Genomic DNA, 21,413 nt, shown 5'->3' on the forward strand with positions numbered 1-21,413 from the left:
TTAGAATGTTATCCCACCATTCTGTTCAAGTGGGGCACAATGCACAGAATGGACAAGTTTTCATTCCTCTTTCGGAATAGACATTTTTTTTTTATTATTTTTTTCCCCTCTCATTCGAATGATCATTAACACTAGGTCTACTCCCATTCTTGAAGTGACCAAGGAAACGCGTCCTAAGTCACTCGTCTGATTTATATGAACAACAAAAAAAAGATAACCGAGTTCCATAGGCCATTTCCGTGTTGCTTTGAACCTCATTATGAAAGAGAGGCTAGGCGCAAAGCTGTTGATGTAAAAATTAATTTGGTTTGCATGTGAAAAAAACTAATTTTCATTACAAAAGCTATGCACGAAGCCTCTCTTTCATAATGAGGTGCAAAGCAACTCGGAAATGGCCTATTAATTTCACTAACTTAATGCCCAAGTCAAAATCTTTGAAAGCTGGTGTGTTCAATTCACAGCAATTTTCATTCATTAGCTTCAATTTCAAATTTCAAATGTGCCATACAAGTCAGACAAAGAAACAATGTGAACCAAGTCTACATGTATTTCAAATAAAAACACAGCCTCCACAGTGGAAAACAGCTACATGTACCACGACACGATAAGGATATGCTCATGTAGTATTGTACATTATCAATGTACGCAAATTCATGGAATGTATTCCATGTGCTAAAAAAAACAAAACAATTCTAGAGCGCCAATGGCAGTTACCCGATGTTGAGACCAAAGCCAAACCTTGATTGATTCTTTGCGTGATTTACCATTCCACTCAATACAAAGGTGAATGGCAATGGAGGAAGTCTCTTTTCCATAATAGCTGCTACTGTCCAATTAGTGTCCACCATTCCACGAAAGGTAATATTAGACTTGGGTACTTCTATCTGGTACCCTGCACTAACGGAACTATCACGCGCCCTCGTGTTGAACTCATACTCGACACCTACTTTCACATTTTCATTGCCCTTGTGCCAGTAACTTAAATGCCAGCCCGTTTGACCCACCGTCGCTGAAGCTATCCACCTATCTGAAGTGTATCGACCAGCGAGAGACATCATGGCTGCAACTTGAGAGCCGTATTGGTAGAGCAATTCCCCTCCTATGTCAATGCGCGGGGCCATTCTTTGAAGGTAATGTGCCACGAAGATACCAGAGCCGTTTATGATGTCTAGGTTTGCAGTGGTTAGACTTGCAGTGAAATCGTTCCCTCTGTATTCTGCATCACTTTGAACAAGAACCCAAACTGACTTTTGCGTCTACAGATAAAAAGATGGAAAATTTGTGTTACGGCTTCAATCACAGTCTTTTAATACTAATACATGTATTTTGTATGTGTTTAATCTTTCTTTGTTTTCACATGTTGCTCTGCCAGAATTCAAGTTTTTGATTTGGAGTTCACCAAATGGGGAAAAACTTGCTGGGTTGCACCTGGTGACTAGTGCAAATTTATAATAAATTATCAAAATTATCTTTTGTTATATTGATGATACTCTGCCTCAGTATATAATTTTGTTATTAATTCTTAACTTCCTTCCTACTTCTAAGTTGATATCCCTTAAAAAACAAAACAAAACAGGGAGTGTGTGTACGCGAATGTGTGAGCATTTGTATGTTGGTTTGTTGTCCCTACACTATCAATATTTAATTTAACTTAGGTTATATTTAATCCAGCTCCCTGACATTGTTAGCTTCTTAGATATTTCAGGAAGTACCCTTTAATCAATTAATTAATTACATTTATTCATTTGTAAATTAAGTTCTAACTTTTGTTATGGGTCAATGAAGCATTTTTCTTGGACCTTTACATGTACAAGTGGCCACCCTTATGGCCAGACTCATGGTATCCCATTTGGGAGATGAAAACTCTGGGCCCAGTTGTTTGAAAGCCCGTTAATGGTAATCCACGATTAAAAGTTAACAGAGGTTTTCATTTCGTTCGTTGAAAATGTTTTTTAAGGCTAGCTTTAAGGTAATGGTAGAGAAACTCCAAGTCAAAACTAAGGGACAAAAATATTTTGGAAGAATCTTTATGGACTAGTAATTGAACTCGAATCAAAATTCACGACAATCCAGGATTAGCTTAATCAGGCTTTAAACAACTGGGCCCTGGTATTCAGATGTGATTGGAAACATGTATGAATGTCTGACTAAGCATTATATTTACCTGAATGATCATCTTTCCTCTGATACGGTCTGTAAACTGGTGAATCATTTGAGCATTAAGACTACCATTTGTATCTATATCTCCCAGCAAAACAGGAAATGCCTAAAAAACAATCATGATTGAAGTTATATCTTTGAATTGCAGTCACAAAAGGTGACAGAGATTTATTGTAATACAGTACCGTGCAAATGTAAGTTGACAGTCTCGACTCGAAACTTGATCCTCGATCCTTGAAGCTTTCGAGAATCGAGTATCGAGGTTCGAGGCTCGAGTTTCGAGTATTGTGTATCGAGACGCTTGAAGAATTTTTCGAGGATCTCGATACCAGATTTCGAGGAAACGATTAATTTCTCGAACCTCAAACAATAAGAGAGAACAAAAGCGATTTTCGTATGGCTCTTGCATGTAGTCTTTTCTTAGTTTGGTCGAAAGTTGAAGTGTAATATTATTTACAACATAGTTTGAAGAGCTCTGATTGTGTGGCTCAGTATTGTGTTAGATCTCTATCCACAGCAGAGCAATAAATTACTTATCTACCAAGTGAAATGTGTTTCTGTTCTTTGTTCAATAAGAAACTTGACTCAGCTCTCAACATATTCAATGAAAAACCAAAAAGTGATTCTTGTTTTGAGGGGTTGCATTTCCATATCATTTTCTTCAAGCATATCATTTTTATTTCCGCTCCTTAAAACAGCTACAAACTGGTGCAATTTAATTTTTTTCTATCAATGTGGGGATCACATTTTACATAATTTTTTTTCCGGTACCAAGGGTGGTGCTTAGTTAAGAAAGGGGAGCACATTGAGGGTGTGACAGACATTCTCCACACAGATGTCTCATGGTACTAGCTGGAAGAATTTGTTCAAAGATTAATAAACAATTATTATTCAACGAGCATGCATTGAATAGGAGACCATAGATAGTCAACATGGCACACAGAGTGAGAAATGACTACAGTCATGTCGTATCCAACAAGCATGAGTGGAATAGTATTGTTTTGTTTATTAAAAACAACGAAGAAATACTGCTAGATTTCACTTTGCAAGAACAACCAGAAAACATGGTTGTTACTTCTAAAAACTCTGGCATTGCATTATCCAATGATGACATTTTTAATATTACATTTTATATTCAATGATTATTTCCATTATTTTAATGCTCTGACATTTGATCAAGTACTGACACTGAACAAAGTAAATTGAAGGGCTGAGAGCAAAGCTGATCCAAATCAGATCCCTTTGGGTTGTTTTAGCTCAGACTCACAAGAGTTTTTTCATGAGGCCTTAGATTACTTCAGGAAACCTTGCTCCAATGTTTATCCACTGCTTTGCTCTTTGTCTTGTGATAAAAATGGAAATGTTGCCCATAATCATAGGTTTTTGTTGCAAACAGAGTGCACAGCAGTGGATAAAACATTGGAGCAATGTTTCCTGAAGGAATTCAAGACTGTCTGTTTTAAGTAAGTGTTGTTGTTGCTGTTGTTAGACCTCATGCAAAACTCCAGTGAATTTGAGCTAAAACAACACAAAGCGATCTGAAAAGTCATTTGGATCGGTTATGCTCTCACCCCTTCAATTAATTAGTCTTAAGATGCTGTTCACCATTATGCTCAAAGGGTTAGACAAGAAAATATGGTTATGGTTTTTCATTTTCTACTTATGGCTAAGGAATATAAGTAATGACAGCTTGGTGGATGACCAACACCATAACCCAGGTCTTATAACCTACAAGTTTAGAGTTCATAAGGCAACAGACTTGCCAATGGTACCTCATTAGGTCCCGTTTGCTTGTTTCCTACATAAGTAGCTCCAAAGTGGTAAGCACCTGGTCCCATCCCACTGAGCTGTAAGGTGTGACTGACTTGAAAATGATTGCTGAGACCTTTGTTTATCACAAGTTTACAACCCTCAAATGGCTGAGGAAAGACATCTACAAATAAAAGAAAAACACCAATAAATTTGAATGTCCATGTGTACATGAACAGTTGGCTAAATTAAAATGTACCCAAATTGTCCTAAAAAACAAGCGTCCCAAAAATGTCCCAGACATACACTGTGCCATCTTATTGAATGTTTGGTTTTATCAACAGAGTTGATAACTAAAGGTAAATTGGCCACCGTAAAGAGATTTGAGTGCTGGCATATCAAGCGTTTACCCACTGTCAGAGTGGAAGGGCTAAATGCTTGAAACGTCAGCACTCAAATTTCTTTACGATGGTCAAATTACCTTATCAATTCCGTTGATAAAACAAAATATTTGTCTCCACTCTCCACCAACACAGCACCACAGTTTCCATAGAGACCAACCCCCTTACCTTGCTATTGGCTCATATTTACAAAGAGTACCTAAACTTGATAATTTAATTGCCCCCTAATGACGGACATACACATGATACCCCCCCCCCCCCAAGCTCTTATTATGAACAGGCATGAGGAGTTGCAGCTGAATAGTTATGAGTCTTGTTTCCATTCCAGGTCACTGTTAGAAGAGTGAACAAGATTTTGGCACAGATATCTTGCCCACCCTTATTGTGTATACGTTTTCCAACTCAAACTCTACTCATGCTCACTGTTTGTTGTATAAGGGGTACTATGAGCATGCTTCATGCATAAACAAGAAAGCCATAAAGGCTTACAGTAATAAGCAGCCTCATTTATTCCAACTGTACGCCTCATAGATCTTTTAAACATTTTTTCCCAGGGCAATTGAGCTAGTTAAAGTCACAAAGATAGTGTGATATTGTTTTGCCGACTAACAAAAATATAACCAACTTCCACATGTAAAAGAACAGGCCATTCCAAATAAAGCGTCGGAACCATTGTCCTCTATGCTGTAATGAGGGGATGGGAGGGCCACTCCTAAACCAGGTTTCCACATGATTGCAACTAATTCACGACAATTGCAGGCAAATGCCAAATTGGCCACCAAAATTCTGCTATCACATGAAAATGCCTGCTTGCAATATTCATTGTTTGCGATCCATGTATCATAATAATTATTGCAAACAACAGAATTCCAATTGCAATTGTGTGGCTGCAAGGCAATTTTCCATTTTACAATCATGCAATCAAAATACCTCAGTTCACATTCAGCCAGTTCCAACGACCAAAAAGTAAGAAGGGAGCACAGATCGGTTTCATTTGCAATTTGGGGTAACCCTTTGTGATCATACTGAAACAGCTCTTTGCAATAATTTGTGATTGATTGAATTTGTAATCAATGCTTAAATTTCAATACTTTGGAGGCAAAAATGCGTAGGCTACCGCATGCCTTCCCTTGAGTATTATAGCGGATGTGTAACCAGTTGTTTTTCCTATGAGTTGTTTTGCTAACAACCAGTTCGCTAATGAATTAGGCACTAAAACATTAAAACCTGTCTCGTTCTCTAAACATTAACTGTACCTGGTAATCTCTGTCGAGTCATTAAAATAAAATTATCCCTTTCTCATTAATTCTTTCAACAATAACACTGCGACTGGAAAGTCACTAAGAGGGCAAGCCCCTAAAATACATGACACATAAGACATTTATTCATCAAACTGATCTAAGACATCAGAAAAATCCCCCATTGACGAAACAACTTGTAGGCGAAACAATGGCAACTCCACAGCGGGAGTCCACTCTATACAAAAAATTAAGTTTACTGTTGTACAACCGAAGTTTCATACAAATATGTATAATTACAATGCTTCTGTACATGACCTGACTCTAATGTGACAAAACTAAAGGAAATCATGAAGATATGAAAAAGGAACCACCAAGTTGAAGTATATAGATCAGCCATTCTATGTGAAGACTCTGATCCTGCAATATAAACCACCCAAAGACTCGACTGGACATTAATGACTTTACTAAAAGCTCAGAAAAGTTGCCGCAAAGGTTGAAACAGTATAATAATAACAATATTAATTAATTAATAAATATTTAATGAGGGTAACACCAGAGAAGCTAACACAATGGTTAATTAGGGTGGCCCTTAATAATATAGTGTAAATATAAAATACAGAGTTTAATAAGAAATTTAAGAGTGACAAACCAAGTTAAACAAGGTAATCGAACAGGTTTAAAATTAAGTAAAAAAAGGGAAAAACCCTAAAAATTATCCCTAACTTAATTTTTTTTCACTTGTCTAAAATACAAGCCCTAGCTAGTGTCTAGCGTCAACAGATAATCATAAAGGAGCTCCAGGCATGTACTCCTCTGTACAAGAAAGATCTTTGTCCTGTCTTGGTAGATTGCTTGGGTATTGATAAGTTTCCATTTACGACCGATCAGGTATTAAATTGATGTTTGTTTTTAACGTATTCAAAGTTCTTTTGTAGATAAATTTATAGGGGCTAGACTTGTTAAAATTATTTTGTGCACCAATATAGTGGTAAAATAATCTACACGTTGGTTTATGCTCATCCTAATCAGTTCGAACGTTTTCATACTACGAGATCCAAATGCAAAACAAATGCATTTTCTTTGGCATAATATAAAGCAGTCTACGAGTCTGCTAGCCTAGACCAGGAAATCCACGAAGCCGGCTAAATTCAAGTTGACTGTTCTGGCGAAACCTACCTTTGCACGCCTTATGTAAGTCTTCGTAAGTCCCTGGATTGTTGTTGTCTGCGGTCTTTTTCTCCGCCGATTGTTGCTTTTCTTCTACTGGAGGAGGTGCCGTGAGCGGGGGAGGAGGAGGCATTGAGGCAACATTGCTAGAAGACGAGGGATTCGTCGGCGAAGCAGCAAGCACATTCCCCATCTTTGATCGTGTGAACCATGTGCAAAACGCTGATGTAATCTGATTGGCTCTTCGATTGGTTGCCATATTGGAACACGCGAAAGACTGGGACGAGAATCAATGAAAGACTGGATCCTATTCAACCTCGTTTTCACGAAGAGAAGCCAACGAGTTATGAGCCGACCGGTCTTTGTTGTAAGCTAAACTTAAACGTCCTTTCTTCACTTTTCTTGCAAGAATAAAGTAATATCGAAATAAGATCGTGAACTTGGGCTATTTTTTTGTCAAAATAAACATTCATTAATATTTTTATATTTTAAACTGGGTCTTGCACACCCATTCAAAGAAATCGAGAACGTGCAGCATTCCAAGGACATGTTCTGCTTGCTTACACAACGTTTCTCTCGATCTCTCCTCAGCACATGTACATGACGATCGTCACTTTAGAATGTATTGTAGACCTTTTTGTTTTTGCTTGGAGTTTAATCTTACGTGATGGATACAGAACCTAAAGAGCCACTATTTCGGGACATCGATGCCGATGACGAGGATAACGTAACCACCGTTGAGAGCTTTTGCGTAGCTTGCCACGAAAACGTGAGTATGCTGGAGTATGGCATGGAGACCTGTGTTGTTTCACGACAGCTTTTTTTTTCCTGGAAAATTAAATTAGGATAACAATATATGGGTATAATTTCCCTTTCGGATTTGTATTGATATATACCCAATTTGTACTGCTGTTTTGCTGCACCCGACAGGGTTAAGCAATTGATAAAAAAAAAACCCGATATTGTAAACCGTTCGATCTATATATTATTCGATAAGCTTAAGTGTAACTAAACTTAAGCTTAACTTCATCTGTAAAGGGCGATTTACACGGTACGACTTTGTCGCATGCGACAAGCTTACGACAGGCCTACGACACGAATTGTTTCGTGTAAATCAAACCTACAACTCGCTTACAACTGTCGTGTATGTCACAAAAAATGTCGTAGGTTTTAAAAGATGGCAATCGTCGGTATAGGCAACGTTGAGTGACGAGTGAGCAGCGCACGCTCCAGAAATCGCATGCGTCAGTCGTAAGCAAAAGTTGTACCATCTAAATCGGCCTTAACGTTTATGTAGGTGCTGTCGATTTTCTTGATCAATCGATAATCTACATGTTGGTCATAACTATGTATTCTGGGATTATTGTTATCGCTTGTATGGACCTACATGTATCATGGGGAGGGGATATGACATCAATTGTCTGGTCTTAATAATAATTTTTATGTTCAAAGCCAAAATGCCCTCATGCATGCACGTCCTGCACCAAGTGTATTAGTTGAGTTTATTTTCACATGCACATTCACCACAGTTTCTAAAGGCCGATTTAGATGGTACAACTTTTGCTTACGACTGTCCCATGGGATTTCTAGAGCGTGCACTGCTCGCGTCATGCAAAAAATCGCACACAACTCTTGTCACTCAACATTGCCTATCTCTACGATTGTCATAGGATTTTAAAGCATGTTTATAATGCTACGACATTTTTTGTGATGTACACGGCAGTCGTAAGCGAGTTGTAGGTTTGATTTGCACAAAACAATTCGTGTCGTAGGCCTGCCGTAAGCTTGTCGCATGCAACAAGCATCCTGCCGTATAAATCACCCGTAAGACTTTTGCAGCACTAATGCAGTTATTAATGATAGACAAATTATGGATGTCTCATGTTTGAGTGAAGTGCACAGGATATCAGATTAAAACTGTTGCATTGTTTGGCTTTTTGACAGGGTACTACCAGATTACTGCTCACGCGAATTCCCTTCTTCAGAGAAATAATTGTTTCATCGTTTGAGTGCTCCCACTGTGGGTATGCTAACAATGAAGTGCAATCAGCAGGAAGGATACAAGATCAGGGTTGTACAATCACACTGTCTGTATCATCAGCAAAGGTGCAAATCTTTGGTCTTGAATAATTAACTGACTGCCTGAATGGCTTGCTGAAAGGCAGGCTGGCTGGCTGGCTGACTGACCGATTTACTGGCTGGCTGGCTGGCTGACTGACAGTCATTGACTGTCTGGCTAGCTGAATGGCAGACTAACTGGCTGACTGACTGATTGCCTGGGTGGCTGGCGGACTGAGGCTGACTAATTGGTCGGCTGGCTGGCTTGCTACATGATTGGCTGGCTGACTGGTTGACTGACTGGCTGGCTGGCTGACTGACTGACTGACTGGCTACCTGACTGGCTGAATGACTGGCTGACTGACTGACTGACTGACTGGCTGCCTGGCTGACTGATGGACTGACTGGCTGTCTGACTGACTGACTGACTGACTGACTGACAACTGACTGACTGGCTGCCTGGCTGACTGACTGACTGACTGACTGACTAACTGGCTGGCTGACTGGCTGACTGATTGGCTGACTGACTCAGTGCTCGAAATCAAAAAAAAATCCAGGTTGTCCCTATTTCAAAACCCGGGCAACCGAATCCATGAATTTGGTTGCCCCGATGAATCATTGGTTGCCCGTTAGAAAAAAAATTTTGCGTCAACACAATAATTGTAAATCATCGTGCCATTTGGTGTGAACTGCAACTAAGGTCGCTTGTCTTTCCATGTCTGCCGTGGTTCTCGTTTTCTCTTTTCTTTCTCGTACCATGCATCTGCATGTATCGCTCAATTTAGCTTTCTTTTGAGGAGGCGGCCTTACACCAGTCAAAAAACGCCACATTTCCACTCTGTGAAAGAAAACACTTGTATTGTATTGTATAATTGAAGACATAAAAAATCAAAACCGAAATAAAGAATTTGAGAACAATTATGGTAACGATTACACGCCGTGTAGAGCTTGAGATGTAATCACATGGCGGTCAAGCTTGAACTAATCCCATAGTTCTTAGTGTGCGGCAATGGTTTTCGCAGAAGTCTGGGTTTAATTTGTGGCATATTCAAAATGGCATCTTTGAACTTGATCGCCACCAGCCATGAAACTTTGCATTTGTCTCTTACATTTTCGTACCTGGCAATGTTTTGTTAAATTTACAGATATCCAAAACACAGGAAAACGCTTAGCTGAGAAAAATTTATTATTATTAACTTCACACTATCGGACATTGACAAAACAAAACCGTCACGTAAGTCGCGTGCTGTTTATGGTTCATTTATTTTCTATTTTTGGCTGGGTTGTCCGTTGTTTTTTTCCCCGGGCAACCAGCCTCTTAATTTTACTAAAAATTGGTTGCCCAGTAAACTTTTTGGTCGTCTCGGACGACCACTAATTTCAAGTACTGCTGACTACATGCATATTGACTGTAACTTAAGTGTACAGTATGTAACCAACTACATGTACACTATAACTACAGTAGTTACAATAAATTCAAGACACATCACTTGGGACTGTTGGTTCATCAAAAATTGCCTACATATAGGGCATTTAAATGTGGTTAATCTTTGGTGTATGGTGGCTAGTTTTGTTTCTGTTTGTGTCCTTCTTTGCTTTTTTTTTTTTTTTTAAGGGGTGGGGGGGGGGGGCAGGGCAAAAAACTTTTTTTTTTTCCGCTTGTCCACTGGACGAGTAACATTCAGATTCTGGTTGTTCAAAAGTTAAATTTACTAGTCCGAAATAATTATTAAAGTGAACAACAAAATGTCAAAAAAAAAACGTAGAAATTGCATAATCTGTTTTGTACCACATCTCGAGTATTTATTTTAGCAGTTATTTCAATTTATGTTGTTCTTTGCACTTTTCAATACAACACCATTTCATACAGACACATCGGGGATCACTCACGTTCTTTATACACGACTTGAGAAAATGCAGCACATCTATGAGGCATTAAAACTGCGATCTAAGATGACTCCTTTGACTCCTCATCGATTTTACGGCTTATTCGCTGTAGCCGTGCCTGCTCTGGTTTTTCTTCGCTTTTAGCTCATTGAAAACAAAAGTAATGAGAATGGCTCTTCTCGTGACTCACAAGAGAATCACGGCGAAAATCAGTAGAGGTACGATCCATTGATGCCGACATAAAGCCGGCTCGCTTTATTGGCTACTGTTGGATACCTGCGGCACACAATGCAGAACATTTCATTCTTCTCCGTGTCAATTTTAACCCAGGGAAATTCTTTTTTCCATGTTGGTTGGAATTTTCGAATTCGACTTTCTTCATATTTTTTCACAGGTTTTATTACTTCTTTAATAATCACAAAACTTGCCACAACGGTAATTGCATCGTTCACCTTGTCTCAAACAGGGTCGTCATTTCCATATATGGTGTGTGCATCCCAGTCTTCATCGAAACAACAGAACCAGATATTCTTGGAAAACATAAGCGAAAACGGGAAAGCTGCCGTGAAAAGAAACCAAACTTCGCGAAACTCAGGCTAGTTTACAATGTCCAAAATGCTTGGGAACTCAGACCTCAGTAGAAAAGAACATCCCGTAGGACAAGTGCTTTTGGAAATCCACTTGTCCGAGATACGAGAGTACTCGTCTCGGACGGGCGGACAAGTGGAAGTTTTTTGCCCGGGGGGGGGGGGGGGGTGGGGGTGTTGCAAGCTTGCGGGATCTGCTCTTTTTGTCATTTATTCCCTCTGCCACGTCACACACCATTATTTCAGTTGTATTGTAATGCAGCCTTGATGCCCATGTGCCACTTTTTACAGGACCTAAACAGACAGGTTGTGAAGTCAGATGCAGCATCATTTCGCATTCCAGAACTAGATTTTGAAAGTCCTGCTTTTTCTCAGAAAGGAGGTTAGTATTTGTTAAAACAAAAAAATAAAACAGACAATTAATAAACAAACACACACATAAGCCAGTGGCTCCTGACAAAATAAATGTACAACTTCTTGTAACCTGTGAACCTCCTAGAAATAGACCTAGTACACTTAGCTTGTAGGTAGGTAGATCAGTTGTTGAGAAGTGAGGGTGGGAATAGTAAGGTTAGTACAGCTGTAAGAATATTTACTGTTAAAGTTTGTTCCCACTTTAATAAGACCCCTGTAAAGGGATAAGATTTCTTAATACTGTAAGTTCTTCCCCTCCCCTGCTTTGACAGGCTCTCGCTAATATACACTGTGTATTAAACTGCGTGGATTCATATGTGAAGGTCTTGAGAGTGGTTCCACTGTTAAGAATAGTTCGCAACATTGCACATTAACATGTGCATGCTTGCCCCTTTTCTCCTAGAATTTAACACTATCGAGGGACTCTTGGAAAGAGCTATTAGTGGTTTGGAACAGGGTCAACCAGTGCGAAAGGTAATTTAACCAAACATTTTTATTGTCACTCTAATTTGCATTTAACAATAATTTATTGTTAAACTTGATTTAAGTACTAATTAGCATCACATTCCTTCAAGGATTGCTGTGTGTGGGATTTGAAGGGAAAGTGTTGCAGGAGTTTTGAAAATTTTTGGTTAAAATGGTGCAGCAACACCTCCATTTGTCTAAAAGCAAACTCTAGAATACCAAGGCAAGAGAACTATATCAACTAAATTCTTGAAAGCTGGAGCAACTCATAATCTGTTCCAGCACTTTTTGGAAACGACAATGCAACAACGTTATAAAAGTTTAAGCCTAATTTTTTTCGAGTTGCAATCCATTCCAATCCAGTCCATCTGTGGCTAGAGATACTCATTAAGAGTTTTAGCATACTGGGGTGGTAATTTTTAACAAAACTGGACCACATTATTATTTTTAAGGTTTCCACTAGTAGTAAAACGTTTCTAGGTTTTGAAATGACAGCAGATCCCCGTGACATTCCCTTCGAGTTCCTATTTTCTGGTCTGGAAGAAGGGGGCCAGTCACAATGATAATTGTGATGATGTGTGGGATTGTAGCTTATTTTAAAGCAAACATCAAAGTTTAGTTTTGGGTGTCTGGTGTGCTACTTTGGATATTTGTCAGTAGCAAACACACATGTATTTTATTGGTCCTTTACAGTAGAACCTTGATTTAATGAAGTGCAAAGGGACAAGGGAAATTGGTTTGTTGTGTTGAGGGTTTGTTTTATTGAGGTTTTTTTCCATACATTTTAAAAGGTCATGTAGGAGAATATTGTTCTTTATATACAGATTTATTAAATCGAAGTTCCACTGTACATTTAGAGCATAACAAACCTTATGTTTGTAATCACGTTAACAATAGTTGGGGATGACTTATCTTCAATAAAATGGAAATTATATGAAGCAAAAAATAACTAGCACAACTAACATTAGAATTTATTGTGTTGGTGTTTAAAGCTAGTAATGTTACGCTATTGCAAGAAATATTATTTTTGTAAATAATGTTAGTATAATGGTAAGCAATGTTAGTGTTGTAAGTAATGTGTGGTACTTAAATAAAGGGAAGAAAAAAATTATCTACTGTACAATTGGCCTTTATGTTTGGTGTGCATTGCATTAAACTGGAAATTTCATAACATCTGTCCTCTGTTGAATCAAGTTATTTTGTTTATCGCTTGTATTCCGGTTCCTGTTTCTCTCGGTTTTAACAGATTGTTGATCCGGCAACTGCTGCTAAGATCGATGGCATTATAGCAGAGCTTACAAAATGCCGTAATGGAGAGATGAAGTTCACTCTAATTGTGGATGATGCTTCAGGTAACAGCTTTATAGAAAATCCTCAGGCCCCTGAAAGAGACCCTCATATGACTGTTGAGTACTACACACGGCAACCGGATCAAGATGTCAAGCTAGGATTGCAGCCGTCCACTACTGAAACAGTCGAGGAAGAAGCAGAAGAAAAAGAGAATGAGAAAGGTTTGAGCAGGTTTCTAAAATGTTTAGAAATTTAGTACGGCCATTTACTTATGACCAAATTTAATAGGCTTTGGCTTTAACAGTAGATATTAAGACATCATTTCACCACATATATAGGAAGAAGGCTTATAAATTTAGGATGCAAAGTTCGAAAGTATGAATGTCTTTGAGATGTGTGGTTCTGCTCTTGATCTGTGGCAGGATAACTTCGCGGGAAGAATGCTACGTGAAGGTCTAAAAAGGAAGGTCTTAGGTTGGACTCTTGATAGCAGCAGTCAGATTTTCTTTTTCCAAGTATCCCTGTGCCATTTTGAATAGTTAACATCACTCTCATGCATTCACCAAGCTTGAAATATACAATCACATTAACTCCATATTTGCGCATATGCCAAACATTGACATTCAAATCCTAGCAGTATGCAGGATGTGTGTCCTATGAACCTAGTTTAATGGCCTTAGCTCCCATGTGTCTCCTGTAGCTCAGTGGTGGAGCATCCAAACTAGTAATCGGAAGGTCTTAGGTTCGACTCATGATAGGAGCACTCAGATTTCCTTTTTCCGAGTATGCCTGTGTCACTCTGAATAATACACCATTCTCACGTAGCTACAGGGTTTAAAAAATATCAAATGCAAACCACTTGTTATAAATATTTTTAATCTGTTGTCTACCACAAGCTCACAGGTACGTAACCATGTGATTAGTAACTTACCTGTCAAGATCTTGCTTGCAAGGGTACTAGATAAGTCTATCACAGACTTAATCTGGATGATGATGATGATGATGATGATGATGATGATGATGATGATGATGATGATGATGATTGTCTTATGATGGCAATGAGAGTGACAGTGATCATGACCATTTTTCTTTTTTATTTCTTAACAGAGGAAGACGAAGACAATTATATCAAAGATGAGGTTAGAATTTTTCTATTCAGTATCTATGGTGCAATAAAGTTCATCAGCAGAGCAGTTTAAGTCTGACAAAGTTGCCACAGTGAGAGAAAAGTCAAGGAAAAACATTTTTTTTTTCCTGCCTCTGTTAATATTTTTAATAGTTATACTTTTGTCTTCTTTCCTTTTAGGTCTTAAGCTTCCCAACAAATTGTACAGCTTGCAATGCTCCCACAGAGACAAGGATGAAAGTTGTTGGTATCCTTTGTAAACAAGGGTTAAAAAGCAGTGTTTAATAGATTGTGCTGATGGCATGATTTGAACCCAAGGAGTCAACTATTTGTAAAGTAGGGAATGATGTATTATTCAGTAAGTGACACAAGCATACTCGGAAAAAAATCTGAGTGCTCCTATCAGGAGTCGAACCTTCCGATTACTAGTTCGGATGCTCTACCACTGAGCTACAGGAGACTCATGAGAGCTAAGGCCATTAAACTAGGTTCATGGAACAAACATCCTACATACTGCTAGGATTGGAATGTCATGTGTGGCATAATTGCGCAATGGAATAAATGTGGTGGGATATTTTAAGCCTGGTAAATAAATGAGAATGATGTACTTGTATACAGGCATACTTGTGACACAGGCATACTCGGGAAAAAATTAGTAAAATTTTTCAATTTAGATGGAATTAGATGAACCTTTTAGTTGAACTGCATCCAAACTCTGCTTTGCCTTTATCTCTTCATCAAATTTGTCAATACAGATGTGCAGCAACATTGATAGCAGTTACAACAATGACAACAACAACAGACAGTCAGCAACAACAACAACAAGATCCCAATGGTTTTTTGAAGCCTAAGTGGCTCATCACGCCCAAGTTTAACCGAGTTTCTGTAGCATGATGCAACTACAGCAGGACTATTGTTTTACGCAGTACTGTGTAGATTTACCAGATTAATAAGAGCAGGTTTCCGGAATAAGAATAAGTGAAATAGCTGTTAGATTCTCTTTTTAGATAAATTTGAGAAGACATCTTTGCAAACTTTCGCTGACGCATGATAGTTTAAGAGCTATTGTGTACTCCAGGCCCCAGTTGTTCAAAGGCCGGATAACTTTATCCAGTGGATAAGTCACTATCCGACAGTTTCAATCTGTGCAAAGATTTCAGTATTTCCTCGTGCACAAGCAAATATGCACACTCTAACCACTGCTTAGTTGGGGAATGTACGAAAACCGTGCACAACATTTAACGTGAAGTATATTTTAGACGCTGAAGAGTGCCTTATTCAGCGGATAAAGTTATCCGGCCTTTGAACAACTGGGGCCAGTAACTCAAAAAACCTAAATATGAGGGAATTCTTGTCATCATTGTATGTATTCCTATTCTGGAATAGGGTCAATCAAATGCACCCTTAGTGTCTGAAAACCAAAATAATTACTGTGGCCAATCACAGCAGACGCAAACAGTGCAATGAACCAATCAGAACTCTAAGCAAATACATGCAACCGACGCCAAGCGCGGGAAAACGCGTGCAAGCAAGTTACGATTGGTTTTGGTTTTGGTTCTCATTGGTTAAGAAAGTGGCGCGACTTTTGCCAACCAATCACAGACCGCAGAAACGCAAAACTAATGCAAACACGAATTACTTTCAACACATTGAAAACTGCTCATTACTTACAATTAATTATGTTGCATTTTCGGTTAATGGCCTTAACTCATACTTTAGCTGTTCCTCACTTCAAGGAAGTGATTGTCATGGCCACAACATGTGACGCTTGTGGACACAAGACCAATGAAGTCAAGTCAGGCGGTAAGTTGCTGAACTTTGCGTGTGATGTGTATTGTTGGCACGTAACTGTAAGTGTGGTTGCAGGTAGAGTGTAACTTTCCTGAAGGTACGGTGGAGGGGGGGATAACCAAGCTTTTATTGGGCTAAGGTAAAAGAGTTCCGTTCTGACTTACTGTCGGTTACTAGGCTAAAAGACAATTTTCTTTCTTCAGCTGGAATTGAACCAAAGGGAAGCAAACTTACTCTGACAATAACGGATCCTGTGGATCTCAACAGGGATGTTCTTAAGGTATTGTTAACTTGCCAGTGTTGTGTATTTCTTCTTAGAGCGTTTTCCAATTTGAGTGTCGTAAAACCAAAACCAAAGTAATTACTCTGGCCAATCGCAACGGATGTTATCAACACAAAGCCAATAAGAATTCGAAGCAAATACATGTAACTGGCGCCAAGCGCGGGAAAACGCGTGCGGCCAGAACACGATTGGTTTTAATTTGGATTCCCGTTGGTTTAGAAAGTTGTGCGAGTTTTGTTATCCAATCACAGAGCGTAGTGATGCAAAACCAAAGCAAACGCAAAATTACTTTAGACACTCAATTGAAAACCGCCCTGTTTTATTAGACACGAGTGTTTTACTGGAAAACACACCACTCGTAAAATTCATGGAAACTACATCTGGGACTAGTGAGGATCTTAATGATGTCATTTCCCACTTTTCACGCCGTTGTTTATGCAAACAGCCAGTAAAAATAATGAAGAGCGATTTCAGTAAATTTGCTAAATTTTTATAAAAGTCGTAGCATGTTTAGTACGCAGTTTGTTTCTTAGCTTTATTTTATTCTAGTTTATTTTATTTAGACGTCTGTAGTTAAAGCTAACAACTGTGTGACTGAATGAATTTCTTTCAGTCTGAAACCTGTGAGGTGCGAATTCCATCATTGGATTTCGTGTCCACCGCTGGAACGCTGTCTGGACAATTCACGACTTTAGAGGGTCTACTAACCAGTATGAAGGATCAGGTCTGAAATACTCATTCTCACTTTCTCTGCATAAATAAATAAATAAATAAATAAATAAATAAATCACTTTGTTTAAATGTCAATGTCTTTAGTGCAGAGCACTTATTAGGGACACTTTTCAAATCGAATTGGAATTTAGAAGTTTTTAGAAGGTTTTTGAGGAGAGGAGAAAACCAGAGTACCCGGAGAAAAACCTCTCAGAGCAAGGACGAGAACCATCAACAAACTCAACCCGCATATGACGCCGAGTACGGGAATCGAACCCCGGCCACATTGGTGGGAGGCGAGTGCTCTCACCACTACGCCATCCCTGCTCCCCCTTAAATACTGTACAATTACACTTATACCCGCCCCCTGTTGAGGCTTATGCTTCAGTTTAATATGGACAAGAAGTCAAGATATACCTCTATTGAGGGTAGGCACTTATTGGGGAAGAGGGGGTGGGGGGAGGCGCTTATTCAGTGAAAGGTGAGGTAAGTTGAACTTGCACCACATTAGGTTGAACTACAATAAGGTTTTCGGGTTAAAACAATTTTCAGTTTCGAATTCTACTTATCGAGTTAACAGAGGTGCGACACATATAACGTTGTCCAGGCTACTAGCCGAAAAGAGTAACCCTTCTTAAAAATAACATTGTATACCTGAGTAAACTTTCTCTCAGCTGCCCAGTACCCTACCCCTTGCAAACAGGCATGTCTTATTGGGTATTCTTACGGTCATATTTGTTTTCTCGTTCTCTTGCAGTTGCAATCACTGAATCCGTTTGGCCTTGGAGATAGCCCTGCCTTATTTAATGAGAAGCTGAAGTCATTTATGACTGGCTTAGACAAGGTTGGTGCAAATATACGGGATTTTCTAATGACTATTAATTTAATTGTTATACTGTTTCCTAAGACAAAAAACTTTGTTCCACATTGTCTGCAGAACAGATATAGAAACTAACTTAACAACAATACTTAATATTTCTACTGTGCAAATTAACATGTAAATATGATCAAATGCGCATTATACCTAGTGAAATTCATAATAATAATAATAATAATAATAATAATAATAATACATAATAATAATACATATCAATCATACACATCATAGAAAATAATAATAATTAGATATAAGATATAAAATATTCCTGATAGGAGCACTCGGATTTTTTCCGAGTATGGCTGTGTCACTTACTGAATAATACATCATTCTCATAATAAATTCTTGTCACAAGGTCTGAGAAATTAGAGCAAAGCGTAACTTTCGACCGTATCTCACAAGTGAGCTCCACGTTGTCACGTGATTACATATTGTCTAGTCACGTGACAACAAGCGAAGCCAATAACTAATGGACGAGCACCATTCATACGAAAACTACCCTGATATTTTGTAGTCTTTGCTAAAGGAGCACACAGTAGATGGCGGTGTGGAAGGAGGCGCCTTTCTTAAATGACTCTAGCATGATGCGTTGTTGACCTTGTTCTTCTTCGTAGATCATCAATGGTGAAGAGATGGGTGTACAGATTACACTAGATGATCCCGCCGGTAACAGCTACATCCAGGTAAAACTCGTTTGCTGTCTTGGAAATTCATCAAGGGAAGAGGTCAAAACTACTATACTCGAACAGGAGGCATCAAACCACAAAATAGATTGTGGCCTCTGCCTGCACCCCCCTTCTTCAACCTCAAAAGATGGTGTCTTTATTGCTAGCCACCCCTCCATCCAGCAGTAAAAAAAAATGACAATGAGATTCAAACATCGCTCACGTCCACGTAGAACTTACTAACACCTGCCACACAGGCTATTATGGTAGTAAAACCATCCTTTCGTTTTTCTTCATGAATTATTAGCAAGTTTGAGAACGTAGTATGTGCTCATCCAAGCGGGGGAAGAGGGGGGGGGGGGGGGGTACTCTCCGATATAAGCTGTATAGGTCTGTGCGTAGGTATGTGCGGCGCCAAAGGGTATGGATTTTAAGCCTTTTTTGCTCTGAAATAGGGTATAGATTTTAACCATTTCGGTCTGAAAGTCTCAAAAATGGGAATGGATCCTAGAGACCAGGGGCCCGTTTCTCGAAAGTCCCGGTAACTTACCGGGCCCGGTAAGTATATTTTGAAAAGTTTTTTCGCCGATTACACAGTGATTACACACATGGTACTTGGCCAATGGTTTTATAGAATTATAAGATTTAAAATTTTGGTATTCAAAGCTAACAAAAATTGACTTCTGTAAGAAACATTTATCACCAGACACTTACCGGGCCCGGTAAGTTACCGGGACTTTCGAGAAACGGCCCCCAGGTCTGAAAATGGGTATGAAGTTTAGGAGCCAGGTGCCCGTTTCCCAAAAGACCAGGTAACTTATCGGGCCCGATAAGTACATTTTTAAATGTTTTTTCGCCGATTACACAGTGATTAGAGACATGATACTTGGCCAATGTTTTCATAGAATTATAAGGTTTTAAAAATTAGTATTCAAAGCTAACAAAAATGGACTTCTGCTAAGAAACATTTATCACCAAAGACACTTGTCGGGCCCGATAAGTTACCGGGTCTTTCGAGAAACGGGCCCCAGGGCCCGGTTGTTGAAAGAGTGGGCCGAGCACAGAGCATCCCCACCAAATATTGCAAGGGGTAACCCTCCTGGGGTGTTGATTGATTGATCGATCGATCGAGTACTTGCTTGCTTGCCGGCTGGCTTGCTGATTGAGCCCTTTATCCTCTACAGAATCTGTACGCACCCGACCCAGACCCAGAGTTGGAGATTGTTCATTACGACAGAACAGCGGAACAAGAAGACTCACTCGGGATTTCAGACATGAAGACTGAAGGATATGAAGAAGCTTAAAGACAACTGGCGCTCGAATTTGATGATTAAACCATCGACACACTAGGGGATTCCATCCGTCGCACACTGTGAGATTTTTTCAGTTGACCTGCAACTTTCAAAAGCTCTATTTTCAATGGACCCTGATGACCTACAGCTGCGCTGTTTTTTGGGGTTGGGAGCATTGTTCTGTTGTTTGTTCTTTTGTTCTCTCTACCAACCCTGAAAGACGTTTCACATGGTGCAGATCACCCCGTTATTTTACGTTGAACGTGGTGATTTTCCACTCTACTTCGTTGTCGTTCTCCTTTTTTTGATATAAATCGCGGGAGTGGGCACAGTAGGCGAATGTGTGTGACGTGACCAGCAAAAAAACACGTCTGCGAAGGAGCCTACGCCGATATCGACATTGCCATCGTTAAAAATCGCCCAGTTTGTCGCTAGCTTTATTTGGTCGAAGACGTGTGTTAAAAAACAATGCTCGGTCATTGAATCTGGTTGATATGGAAAGCGGTTAGTTTCATAGCCGTCGTCATCGCTGGAATTTGTTCTGCGTTACTTTCTCATTTACGTTACGTGTTACTTGCGTGACGTATTGTGGAAAAAAAATGGTTCGTCAAATAAAATTACTGTCAATTAACGATTAGCTCTCAATAAATAGCTTCAGTATAGACACCCCGTGTAATATAAATTTTGTGCATTGATACTTTCAATCTTTTCAGTTTCAGTTCAGTTTCAGTTTATTGTTTTGCCATAAAAAAAGTTTACAAATGCAAATTATTATTATTTTTAATGGCGAGGAAGCCCATGGGAAGCCACCGGGCTTTAGATAAAAAATGGGCTCCCTCAGTTAAATAATTAGAACAAAGTATACACATAGGACCAGACTAAAGGGCAGAGCTACAGTAAATCTTAGTTAGCATAGTTCAGAGAAAACTGACCTTCCATTTGGACAGAAAATGCCATACATTGTTCTATTTTAATTTTTCGTTTTTTTTTTCGCACTATTGTTGCTTGATATCTCTGAAAATATGCGTGGTTACTCCCAGTTTTCTGTTTGGTTCCAACAGCCCCAGCTAAGATTTGCCTTCCCCGCTTAGTCAAAAACCCTTTTGTTCGTTCGTTTGTTTCTCTCTCTCTTACCTTGACAAGGCCCCGGGAAAATTGTCCACTCGCAATTTGCAGTGTGGTAAACGATCCCACTTATTGAATTTGTACCCGTGTGATCTGTAGGAGAGATTCCAGGTGTCTGCGCATA

General features: G+C 39.1%; 2 protein-coding genes across 2 annotated transcripts; one reads left to right on the forward strand and one right to left on the reverse strand.

Annotated features, from left to right (window-relative positions):
* Positions 1-524: 524 nt before the first annotated feature.
* LOC146450872 (mitochondrial import receptor subunit TOM40 homolog) lies at positions 525-6,964 on the reverse strand. Its single transcript, XM_085099892.1, has 4 exons — positions 6,728-6,964; positions 3,933-4,093; positions 2,165-2,266; positions 525-1,256 (listed from the first exon to the last, which is right to left on the reverse strand). Exons 1-4 carry the CDS (start codon positions 6,909-6,911, stop codon positions 711-713), a joined length of 993 nt encoding a protein of 330 aa, XP_084956018.1. The 5' UTR covers positions 6,912-6,964; the 3' UTR covers positions 525-710.
* Positions 6,965-7,267: 303 nt separating this feature from the next.
* On the forward strand, positions 7,268-20,830 carry LOC146450873 (zinc finger protein ZPR1-like). The gene is made up of 13 exons (XM_085099868.1): positions 7,268-7,487; positions 8,663-8,824; positions 11,542-11,632; positions 12,068-12,138; positions 13,376-13,640; positions 14,527-14,558; positions 14,726-14,792; positions 16,265-16,348; positions 16,540-16,616; positions 17,233-17,343; positions 18,088-18,174; positions 18,822-18,890; positions 20,057-20,830. The coding sequence occupies exons 1-13, from the start codon at positions 7,386-7,388 to the stop codon at positions 20,174-20,176; spliced, it is 1,338 nt and encodes a 445-aa protein (XP_084955994.1). The 5' UTR covers positions 7,268-7,385; the 3' UTR covers positions 20,177-20,830.
* The last annotated feature ends 583 nt before the right edge of the window (positions 20,831-21,413 follow it).

The sequence above is a fragment of the Pavona decussata genome, unplaced genomic scaffold (assembly GCF_977016875.1).
Source record: "Pavona decussata unplaced genomic scaffold, jaPavDecu1.1 SCAFFOLD_417, whole genome shotgun sequence".
Classification (NCBI taxonomy): Eukaryota; Metazoa; Cnidaria; class Anthozoa; order Scleractinia; family Agariciidae; genus Pavona; species Pavona decussata.

Coding starts and splice junctions, on each gene's coding strand:
- LOC146450872 (XM_085099892.1), bottom strand. CDS start 6,911: ATGGGGAATGTGCTTGCTGCTTCGCCGACGAATCCCTCGTCTTCTAGC. Junction 2,267..3,932: donor AGCAAACGGGACCTAATGAG/GTACCATTGGCA, acceptor ATTGTTTTTTAG/GCATTTCCTGTTTTGCTGGG. Junction 1,257..2,164: donor GAGGAAAGATGATCATTCAG/GTAAATATAATG, acceptor TTTTATCTGTAG/ACGCAAAAGTCAGTTTGGGT.
- LOC146450873 (XM_085099868.1), top strand. CDS start 7,386: ATGGATACAGAACCTAAAGAGCCACTATTTCGGGACATCGATGCCGAT. Junction 8,825..11,541: donor TGTCTGTATCATCAGCAAAG/GTGCAAATCTTT, acceptor CACTTTTTACAG/GACCTAAACAGACAGGTTGT. Junction 18,891..20,056: donor CCGGTAACAGCTACATCCAG/GTAAAACTCGTT, acceptor TATCCTCTACAG/AATCTGTACGCACCCGACCC.